This window comes from Otolemur garnettii, unplaced genomic scaffold (genome assembly GCF_000181295.1).
Source record: "Otolemur garnettii isolate 467f Iridium unplaced genomic scaffold, OtoGar3 scaffold00008, whole genome shotgun sequence".
NCBI classification, from domain to species: Eukaryota; Metazoa; Chordata; class Mammalia; order Primates; family Galagidae; genus Otolemur; species Otolemur garnettii.
Genome location: NW_003852403.1, coordinates 12,251,488 through 12,262,564, shown reverse-complemented (window position 1 = coordinate 12,262,564; position 11,077 = coordinate 12,251,488). Strand labels below are relative to the sequence as shown.

The 11,077-nt window shown below is 41.2% G+C and overlaps 2 protein-coding genes across 4 annotated transcripts in view; both read right to left on the bottom strand.

Annotated features, from left to right (window-relative positions):
* The window catches only part of MRPS16 (mitochondrial ribosomal protein S16), a 2,280-nt gene extending 678 nt beyond the window's left edge, over positions 1 to 1,602 (bottom strand). Inside the window, exons 1-2 of the mRNA XM_003783750.3 lie at positions 1,435 to 1,602; positions 622 to 882 (exon numbers count right to left, since the gene is read on the bottom strand). Of these exons, the coding sequence (XP_003783798.1) occupies positions 622 to 882; positions 1,435 to 1,447 (274 nt within the window). The 5' untranslated portion in view covers positions 1,448 to 1,602. The remainder of the gene's footprint in view (positions 1 to 621; positions 883 to 1,434) is intronic.
* A 1,733-nt stretch (positions 1,603 to 3,335) lies between these two features.
* The window catches only part of CFAP70 (cilia and flagella associated protein 70), a 103,097-nt gene continuing 95,355 nt past the window's right edge, over positions 3,336 to 11,077 (bottom strand). For 2 of the 3 annotated variants that reach the window (XM_023509565.1, XM_023509566.1), the window contains 2 exons: positions 5,505 to 5,552; positions 3,336 to 3,632 (listed from right to left, as the gene is read on the bottom strand). In XM_023509565.1, the coding sequence (XP_023365333.1) occupies positions 3,552 to 3,632; positions 5,505 to 5,552 (129 nt within the window). In that variant the 3' untranslated portion in view covers positions 3,336 to 3,551. The remainder of the gene's footprint in view (positions 3,633 to 5,504; positions 5,553 to 11,077) is intronic. The other variant, XM_003783561.3, reaches the window with a different exon arrangement.

Genomic DNA, 11,077 nt, shown 5'->3' with positions numbered 1-11,077 from the left:
TCCCAGCTACTTGGGAGGCTGAGGCAGGAGACTCGCTTGAGCCCAGAAGTTGGAAGTTGCTGTGAGCGTGATGCCATGGCATTCTACCCAGGGGGATAGCTTGAGGCTCCGTCTCAAAAAAAAAAAGTTAAACTGACCCCTGGTGCAGTGATAGAATCCTAGCACTCTGGGAAGCCAAGGTGGGTGCATAGCTTGAGCTCACAGGTTCAAAAGCAGCCTGAGCAAAAAAGTAAGACATCCCCCCTACCCCGTCTCTACTAAAAATAGAAAAACTGAGGCAAAAGGATCACTTGAGCCCAAGAGTTGGAGGTTGCTGTGACACAACGGCACTCTGCCCAGGGCAATAGCTTGAGACTGTCTCAAAAAAAAAAAAAGAAAAAAGTTAAAATGACAGATTGCAATTAACACACTATTCCCATTTTTAGAATAAAACACTAGACACCCAAAAAGTCTCACAAAGGAGTCCACTAAAGAACTCCACATTCAAAATGACAGATCACAACTTCAGCTCTCATTCAAGCCCTCAGCAGCCTAGAAGGAATAAAAATCATTTTTCGTTCTCATGATTCTGGGGTTGATTTCAGTTTAAAATCCCCTCAAGTAAGACCAGAGAAGAGTTACCCAGAAGCTTTTCCACAGGCTTAGAGAGGTGGGCTCCGCAGCCAATCCAATGCCGGATCCTGTCCAGGTTGAGGGCAACGAGTTTTTCTCCATGGACGTTAGGCAGTGGATCATAGGAACCCAATTGCTCTACAAAACGGCCATCTCTGGGACACTTGTTGTGAGCAGCCACAATGCGGTAGAAGGGCCGGTTAGTGCAGCCACCCAGGGCAAGCCGGATGGTTAAGTGGCCCCCATGGTAGGCCTTGCAGAACAGGGTAGCTGTAGAGAAATAGTTGGTTACTGCACAAGAAATGAGGTCACAAAATGGGTAAAATGAAGTAGACATAACAATTCCTTTTTTTTTTTTTTTTCAGTTTTTGGCCGGGGCTGGGTTTGAACCCACCACCTCCGGTATATGGGGCCGGCGCCACACTCCTTAAGCCACAGGCGCCGCCCCATAACAATTCCTTTTTTCCATGGAAATATTTCCAACCTATTCTTGTCCATCTGGCTTGAATAGCACCTTCTTGTGAAACTCCTCTTAACCACTCCTGGCAGAAACGACCTCAACCCCGAACCCACTCCGCTTGGACCTGCCGTTTACTAGTTGTGACCTTCTGTCCTACTTATTAGTTTCTCATCTGTAAAATGAGATGGGAATTTCAGCGAGGATTAAGTAGGAAAAAAACTAAGCGAAAGATCAAAGCACGACAGTGTGGCTGTTTCGGGCTCAGCTGCCTCCAGCACGCCTGGAGAGCGCGGCTCCCCTGGGTCCGAATCTCCAAGTCCCCACAAACGCCAGGAAATTCTCGAGGGGTCCTGATGACTTACTGAGGTGAACCATGGCGCGGCCGGCGTGCGGCTCCTCGGAATGTCCCGCTGCCCGCCCGGAGCAGCCCTACAGCTGCGGCAAGGTTAGGACACCCGCTCCCAACCCAGCCGGTCAACATAGACCTCTGCGAGACTCGGGCGCGGGTTACCCCAGCCCCCAAAATCCCGTTCCGGAAGTGTACGGTACGCTTGCCCCGCCGCTTCCGCTTCCGCTCCCGCCCCTCCACTTCCCGTAGTGCAACGCCGGAAACGCTAACGTGCCTTAAACTGCTGCGAAAGGGGCGTGTTTCCGTGGGTGAGTTGCGGAGCGGCGGTGCTGCCGCTTGCTGGTTTGGGTTCTGCTGGAGTGAGGCGTGGTGGCGGAAGGCAGGGCGCGTTAAGAGAAGTGATGAATACCCTTCAAATCCATACATCCTGCAGGCGTTTTTTGAGCACCTGTTAGGGCCGAGGCGCTGTCCCTGCCCAGACGGTTCTCATGGTCTTGAGGGAGCACGGGAGGTTAGACCAGAAAAACTAGGGTGGTCTATACACGGTGCGGGGGGAGCCCAGAAGGCAAACCCGATTTTTCCTCGGGAAGACTTCACAAAGAAGGTAGAGTTAGGGCTGAGACAGAAGGATTACGAGGATAAATGTGTAGAGTTTATCCTTCTCTATTAACTAATTTGCCTCTCGCCGTCCCACCTGTTCTCCCAAGAAGTATACGTACTTTAAAAAATAAAGGAGGGAGAAGTTTATTCCTGCTTTTGCCGTGCTGTGATCCAGGAGCGAAGGAGCGAAGTAAGATGTTATATCTAGACCTAGACTATAGCCTCAGTGGTGAAACGTTTTCCATCTGTTATAGGCTAGTGATACCTTGATGGAGCCCTTGTGGTAAACTTCCATGAGGAGACCGGAGAGACTTGTGGTCGGTCAGAGGGAGTCAATACTTAGACCTCTCTGTTCAGCATTTTTGTTCGCCGTTGGTTACAAAGCGCCTGGCCACAGCCAGAATGCTCTTTGCCCTGATACAGTGACCAAGCCTAGCATTCTTCCTCTAGGCCCGCCTTTGAAAATGATGCCTTCATTCCCAAGTTTCAGTTAAGTGTACCGGGATCTTAGCAGCTGACTTCCAGGAGTGGTCTGATAAGCTTTTCTCAGACACCATGATAATGACCCCAATATATATAGTATCTATACTATATATCATTGGGGGTTTTTTGTTGTTTTTTTACTTTTAGACAGTCTCACTTTGTCTCACTCGGTAGAGCGCTGTGGCATCACAGCTCACAGCAACCTCAAACTCTTGGGCTTAAGCGAGTCTCTTGCCTCAGCCTCCCAAGTAGCTGGGACTACAGGAGCCCACCACAACGGCCGGTTAATTTTTTGTTACAGTTGTCATTGGTGTTTACCTGGCCCTGGCCAGGTTCAAACCCGCGCATCTCAGTGTATGTGGCTGGTGCCAAGTCTGTCATTGTTTTTATATGTATATATATATAGAGAGAGTTACACAACTACAGAGGGTGCAAAAAAATGTATACACAATTTAAGAAAAGAAAAAACTGTATTAAAATTGTAATACTCGACTTGGCTTCTGTGGCTCATGCAGCTAAGGTGCCAGCCACATACATCTAACAGCCAGGTTCAAATCCAGCCCCAGCCTGCCAATGATGGCTGCAACCAAAAAAAAAAAAAAAAAAAAAATAGCCAGGCATTGTGGTGGGTGCCTGTAGTCCCAGCTACTCGAGAGGCAGAGGCCAGAGACTTGCTTGAGCCCAGGAATTTAAGGTTGCTGTGAGCTGTGATGCCATGGTACTCTACTCAGGGTGACAGTTTGAGGCTCTGTCTCAAAAAAAAAAGAATTGTAATACTCAATATACAGTAATTATAACTCTGTATATATAAACTCCAGAACCACACTGATAAATTTTCAGTCTCTTATTTCCATTTTTTTATTGTAATTTACTTTATGGTCAACCAGGAAAACATGTAATAAAATAGCCATGGAAATAAATGAATGAATTTCTGTTTATGGTGAAGATTCTTTTGTTCTACAGCTCCAGTCTTCATATGGTGAAACTTTATCTGGGAAGGAAAGCAGCTCAGAATCCCACACAGAAAATTCTTCAGTTGGAAGGTTGTCAAAAAGATGGATTTCCAAAGCCAACTGTTTCCTGTACCGTGTGGATCTCTGCAAGCAGAGCCTCATTTTTCAATTTCAGCTACATGAGATAGGAAGAAAGGGAAGGACACATCATACCTGACTTACATATGTGGCTTTGAAGACCCCTCATTTGTGGGGCCACAGCTAAAGAACATAGTTCCTTGAGATGGGAGTGGTTCTTCCTATATTCTCTATTTCATGAAAACCCCACTAAAACATTGGTTACATGGATATATTTCCTTTGTGAGAATTCATCAAACAATGTGAACACTCATGATTTCTACATTTCTTAATAAAATAACTTTATGAAAGTTTATTTTATTTTTTTCTTTTTCTTTTTTTTTTGCAGTTTTTGGCCAGGGCTGGGTTTGAACCCGCCACCTCCGGCGCTCTACTCCTTTGAGCCACAGGTGCCACCCTGAAAGTTTATTTTTTAAAGTATTCATATTACTAAGTACATCCCTGGGCTAGTGTATAGTATTCTCATTTGGCAGTGACAGCAAGTAATCAGAGACCCAGGAATCATAGGCTTATATTAGATCTGAATTTGTTTTTAGAATCTAGATGTGTAGTAGAAACAAAGAGTAGCTTACTGAATACCCATTTCTCTTACTAACAAAATCTTGATTTCTTTTCAAGGCAGCAACACAATCAGTTAAAAAGCTACATTTTGCTGCTTCCCTTGCAGCTAGAAGTAGTCATATGACCAATTGTGGCCCAATGAAATGTTAAACTAAAGTCATTGGGTGAGATACCTGGGAAAAGGCCTTTAAAGAGAAATGAGTGCCTTTGTCTCTTATGCCTGGGCACAGAGCTGAAATCCAAAAAAAAAAAGAAGTGAAATAGCTGTAACATGGCCCCCTTTTCCTTTTATTTTTCCTGAAACATGGATTTGGTAGGTGGAGCTACTCAAGCTATTTTGCAACTGTGGGGGATGGAAACTGCATGATACAATTGATGGAGCAAAAAGATAGATATTGGGTCCCTTGTGTCCTTGTGGAGTTCTGGTACCACCCTAGACCTTTCTTTAGAAGAGAAAAAAAATTAAGTCACTGTCTTCCCAAATTACTTGCAATTCATAACTAATAGAATAAACCAGAGATTATTCTTGAGCCAAATGCTACCTACCACCTGTTTTTGTAAGTAAAGTTGTATTGGAACATAGCCATTCATTTATATGTCATTTCTGCCTGCTTTTGCACTTAAAAATTCAGAGTTTAGTATTGCTAACAAAGACTTTGGCCTACAAACCCTAAACAATTTCCCATTTTGCCTTTAAAGAAAAATATAGCTAACCCATGGACTAAACCAACCCCTACATTTTACACATGAGGAAAATTAAGCCCAGAAAGGTTAACACACTATGTTTTGTTGTTATCATTTTTGAGATAGAGTCTCACTCTTATCACCCTGGGTAGAATACCATGGCATCATAGTTCACAGCAACCTCAAACTCTTGGGCTTAGGCAATTCTCTTGCCTCAGCCTCCTGAGTAGCTGGGACTTACAGGCACCCAGCACAATCCCTAGCTAGGTTTTTTTTTCTATTTTTAGTAGAGACGGGCCTCCTTCTTGCTCAGGCAGTCGAACTGTTCAGGTGATCCACCCACTTAACCTCCTGAAGTGCTAGGATTACAGGTGTGAGACACCATGCCTGGCCCAACACAGTAAGCTGATAGCAAAATAATTCAGATCAACTGACTCTTCAAACCATAGCTTCTCTAAAGGGTTGGAAGCAAGATCACCCATGATAATAGGTTATTATTACAAACCCAGAAACTCCATAATAATGGCAAAGATGGTATGAAAATCCTAAAGAAAAATATTCACATCATGAAATGCTCTGAAGTCCTGAATTAAGTCAGTACCTTCCTCCCAGTTTCCCAATCTGAGTGTGGTGCACACAAACGATAGCAGCATCTGCGTCATACCTTTATTGTATACTTGTAGGCCTGCTCAGCTTCCAGTTGTCGTCCAGCCTGAAAAAAGTGCAGCAGCTGGTGATAATGACAAGTCACAAACATGGTAGAGAAACTATCTTACCTCAACTATTTCTCCCTAAGATGAGGATTCTATACCTTTCCAGTTAAGAACTTCTGAATTCAAAGGGAAAGCTGGAAAATGAAAGGTGATAGAAACATTTTTTAAAATTCTTCCTTTGTTTGAGAAGGCTTAAAGTCAGCTTGGTCTCTCATTGTTTTCTGAAAGCATCTTGAGTCATTTGTTCCTTTTAAAGGATTGAAGTCATTCTGTTAAGAACAGTTAACACATAGTTCTTACTAGGTGATTTTCTTTGTTTTAAGTGCTTTACATTTGTTCATTCTTAATCCTCAAGATCTAGGTGATAACTACCATTATTTATCATTCCCAGTTTTCAGAGAGAGAAACCTAGGCACAAAGAGGATAAATAACTTGCCAGGGTTATGAAGCTAATAATTGGTGGAGCCAGGCTTTAAAACAATGCAGTCTGACTCCAGCATCCAAGTTTTTAACTACAACACTTTATCCTATCCCTGTGCATTAGAAAAAGTAGATCTTGGTCTTACTTCCATGTAGATATAAATAGGAGATAAGGACATTAACTATTCCTCCCAACTGATATTATTCTTTATTTGAAACTCAGGGGTTAAATGAGATAATATGAATCCACTATTATATTAAGTTCACAAATTTGTTATACAGTAAATTACTCAGTATATGCACTCAGAGTATTCACTTGGGAAAACTTAAATACATAAATATAAGAGCCACAGAATATGAGGCTTCCTTCCTGCCCACATAGTCCAATTTTCTGATCAGTCCTAGTCCATGTGAAATGGGAACTTGTGTCCTTCGGATTTTAAGATCATTCTTTTTTTTTTTTTTTTTGAGACAGAGTCTCACTATGTCGCCCTGGGATTACAGCCATCAGCCACAACGCCTGGCTATTTTTTGGTTGTAGTTGTCTTCGTTGTTTGACGGGCCCGGGCTGGATTTGAACCCACCAGCTCTGGTGTATGTGGCTGGTGCCTTAGCCACTTGAGTTAACAGGTGCCAAGCCAGATCGTTCTTTTTTAAGCTCCAAAGGCGACAAGAAAAGCTTCATTTTTCTCTGCTACATCCCTTTTAATAAAAAGATTTGTTATGTAAAATTTAGATTCAGTGGAAAGGCCTCACTTAAGGACCAGGAAGGTCACAAATTTCCTCAAAGCCACAGGTTTCGCATCCCTTCCCTTCCTACCACTATTACCTTTGTTTCTCTACTGCTATAGGGAAGCAGCAACCCAAAGAATGTGAGGATCCAGAATGGCCAAAATGATTTCGAAAAATAATTTCTTTGCTATTATAAACATTACTGCAATAAACAATCCTTGTACATCTCTTCTTGAATTTTTTTTGGATTATATATAGATAAGACATTGCCAAATTGTAGATATGAATGTGACTAAATAATGCCACATTGCACTTAAAAGTGGTGATAGCAGTTTATATCTACTAGCAATTATGAGACTTCTCATCAATGATGGTAATACCATACTTTAATTTTTGCTAATCTCTTGGTTGTGAATTTGTCACATCTTCATTTTAAATTGCATTCTCATGCTTATTAGTGATGCAGTCTTCTTTTCATCCATGTATTGACTTTTATAATCTCCACATCAGCACACTGCATTTTCCTACCCTGTGCTTTTTTTTTTTTTTTTTTTGAGACAGAGCCTCAAGCTGTCCCCCTGGGTAGAGTACTGTGGCATCACAGCTCACAGCAACCTCCAACTCCTGGGCTCAAGCAAGTCTCCTGCCTCTGCCTCCCAAGTAGCTGCGACTACAGGCGCCCGCCACAACGCCTGGCTATTTTTTGGTTGCAGCCATCATTGTTGTTTGGTGGGCTGGATTCGAACCCGCCAGCTCAGGTGTATGTGGCTGGAGCCTTAGCCGCTTGAGCCACAGGCGCCGAGCCCCTGTGCTCACTTTTAAATCAGGTCATTTGTAGAGTTTTTCCTCTCATTGTGGGAATTATTTATATAACCTGTTTGCTAATACTTTGTTAGTTACAAATGCTGCAAATATTTATAACAAAGCCCTTTAAACTTTATTTTTGTGTCTTTTTTATACGTGAGTTTCTGACCTTAAAGTAGATCATTTATTGATACTTTATTTTTGGCTTGTGTTCTTACAGTTCTAAAAAATCTTCCTAGGACATAGGGGTATTTGCTATATTTCTTCTAAATGTTCTAAAGCTTTAAGATTTAGGTCTGTACAGCAGTTAGAATTGGGGGGGGTATAAAGTAAGGAATTAATTATTTTTCATATGGATAGTAGCCCATTGCCACATCAATATTGAATAGTCCAATTCCTCGTTGAGAGGGGTGTTAATGTTGTCTTTTAAAAATAGCTATATTAAGGTATAATTTACTTACCATGAAATCCACTCGTTTTGCAAATCCACTTATTTGTGCAATCTTCTCCTGAATTCAGTTTTAGAAGACTTCTATTACCCCAAGAAGTTCTTTTATGTCAGTTTCATACCTATTTGCAGAGTCTACCCTTGGCTCTAGATAACCATTGATCTGTTTTCTGTCTCTATAGTTTTCCTTATTTCAAATAAATGGAATCACATTAATAGAAATAGTCTTTTGTGCCTTGCTTCTTTGACTTAGGACAATGTTTTTGAGGTTGGTCCATATTGTTACATGAATCAGAATTTCATTTTAACCACTAACTAGTACTCTATTGTATAAATATACCTCATTTTGTTTATCCATTCACTGATGGACATTCAAAATGTCTCCAATTTGGGGTTATTAAATTTTGTGATTAAAATTCACATGAAAATCTTTGTGTGGACATAAGTTTTCATTTTTCTTGGGTAGGTATGGAGAAGTAGAATTGCTGGGACATAGGGTAAATGTATGTTTAGTTCTTTTGATTTTTTTTTTTTTTTGAGAGAGTCTCAAACTGTTGCCCTATGGCCTTAAGCAGTTCTCTTGCCTTTGCCTCCCAAGTAACTGGGACTACAGGTGCCTGCCACAACACACTTGGCTATTGTACTTGTTTAGCTGGCCCTGGTCAGGTTTGAACCTGCCACTCTCAGTGTACCTCCTGGCACCGTAACAGTGGTTACCGAGCCTGTTTAGTTCTTTTAGAATCTGCCAAACTGTTTTCCAAAGTGGCAATGCCAATTTACAACCCTACCAGTAATGTATGAGGATTTCAGTTTATCTACATCCTTGGTTGTCTGTCTTTTGGATTTAAGCTATTGTAGTGGATGTGTAATATTGTGTCACTGTGCATTATCTTAATAAGGTATCTTGAAAATTGTTTTTGAGGCTGAGAATGGCGAATCACACCTGTAATCCCAGCACTTGCAAGACCGAGATGGGTGGATTGTCTGACCTCATAGGTTTGAGAACAGACTGAGCAAGAGCGAGACCCTGTCTCAAAAAAATAGCCAAGGCTCAGCACCTGTAGCTCAGCAGCATTGGTGCCAGCCACATACACTGGACCTGGTGGGTTCAAATCCAGCCCAGGCCTGCCAAACAACAGTGACAACTACTACCAAAAAAAAAAATAGCCAGGTGTTGTGGTGGGCACCTGTAGTCCCAGCTACTTGGGAGGCTGAGGCAAGAGAAACACTTAAGCCTAAGAGTTTGAGGTTGCCATGAGCTGTGATGCCACGGCACTCTACCCAGGGTGACAGCTTGAGACTCTCTTAAAAAAAAAAAAGCCAAGTGTTGTGGTGGGCACCTGCAGTCCCAGCTACTTGGGAGGCTGAGGCAAGAGAATCACTTAAGTGCAAGAGTTTGAGGTTGCTGTAAGCTATGATGCCACAGCACTCTACCCAGGGTGACAAAGTGAGACTCTGTCTATGTTTTTGACATAATTTCAGGTTCAAGACAAGTTACAGTAACAGATCTTTCCTCTTTCTCTCTCTCTAGGTATACGTGCATATGTGTATATATATATTAGTCTCCCTTATCTGTGGTTTTACTTTCTGCAGTTTCAGTCAACCTTGGTCCACCATGGTCTGAAATTATTAAATAGAAAATCCCAGGAATAATTCACAAGTTTTAAATTGCACATGGGCATTCTGAGTAGCATAAAATCTCCTGCTATTCTGCCTGGAATGTGAATCATGCCTTTGTCCATTGTTTCCCTATTGTAGACACTGCCTGTCAGCCAGTCACTTAATAGGCTTCTGGGCTACAGACTGACTATCACGGTATTATAGGGCTTATGTTCAAGTAACCCTTATTTTAGTGGCCCTAGGGCACAAGAGTACTGATGTTGGCAATTGGATCAGCCAAAGAGAAGCTTCTAAATGTTTCCTTTACATGAAAAAGTGAAAGTTCTTGACTTAATCAGGAAAGAAAAAATCATTTGCTGAGATTGTTAAAATCTATATTAAGAATAAATCTATCTATGAAATTGTGAAGAAGGGAAAAGAAATTTGTGCATAGTGTATATAGGGTCCAGTACTATCGTTGGTTTCAAGTATCCATTCAGGGTCTTAGAACCTATCCCCAGGGGCAAAGGGGGCAATACTGTATATATAAATATACAAAGGGTGCCAAAAAATGTATGCATATTTTAAGAAAGGAAAATTGTAATACTCAATATATACCAATAACAATATATATACACAGACACACACACACACAAACACACACATATACATACATACATACATACATGCTTTACCTTTTCCTGAACATTTGAGGATAAATTGGAGATATGAGGCAATTTTAATACTGCAGTGCGTTTTAAGTGTGTTTTCTAAAATCAGGGATATTCTCTTATTTAACCATAGTACAATTATCAAAATTAGTAAATTAATATAGAAACAATACTATTATCTAATCTACAGACCTTATTCAGATTTTTCCAATTGTTCCAATAATGTTCTTTATTTATTTATTTAAGACAGAGTTTCACTATGTCACCCTGGGTAGAGTGCCATGGTGTCACAGCTCACAACAACCTCAAACTCTTGGGCTTAAGCGATTCTCTTGCCTCAATCTCCCAAGTAGTTGGGACTACAGGCACCCGCCACAACACCTGGCTATTTTTTGGTTGTAGTTGTCATTGTTGTTTGGCAGGCCTGGGCTGAATTTGAACCTGCCAGCTCTGGTGTGTGTGGTTGGTGCCCTAGCTGCTGAACTATAGACACTGAGCCAAGTTAAATTATTTTCAAAAGAAGTTAAAAGCATAATAAGGGTACACATCAAAATTAAAACCTCTTTAAATTGTTTAATGGTATACCATTGTTATAATAAATATTTTATTGTTGTGATAAATAAACACTGGCTTATTTCTAAAGTGGGTGCAGTGTAGTCTTAAAAAATAAAGTATTTGACAAGGATTTTTTTTAATAAAAAATAAATAAACCAACTCAAGACTTAATGGCTTAAAACACAATATTGTCTTTCTTTCTTTCTTTCTTTTTTTTTAGACAGAGTCTTGCTATGTCACCCTCGGTAGAGTGCCGTGGCGTCACAGCTCACAGCAACCTCAAACTCTTGGGCTT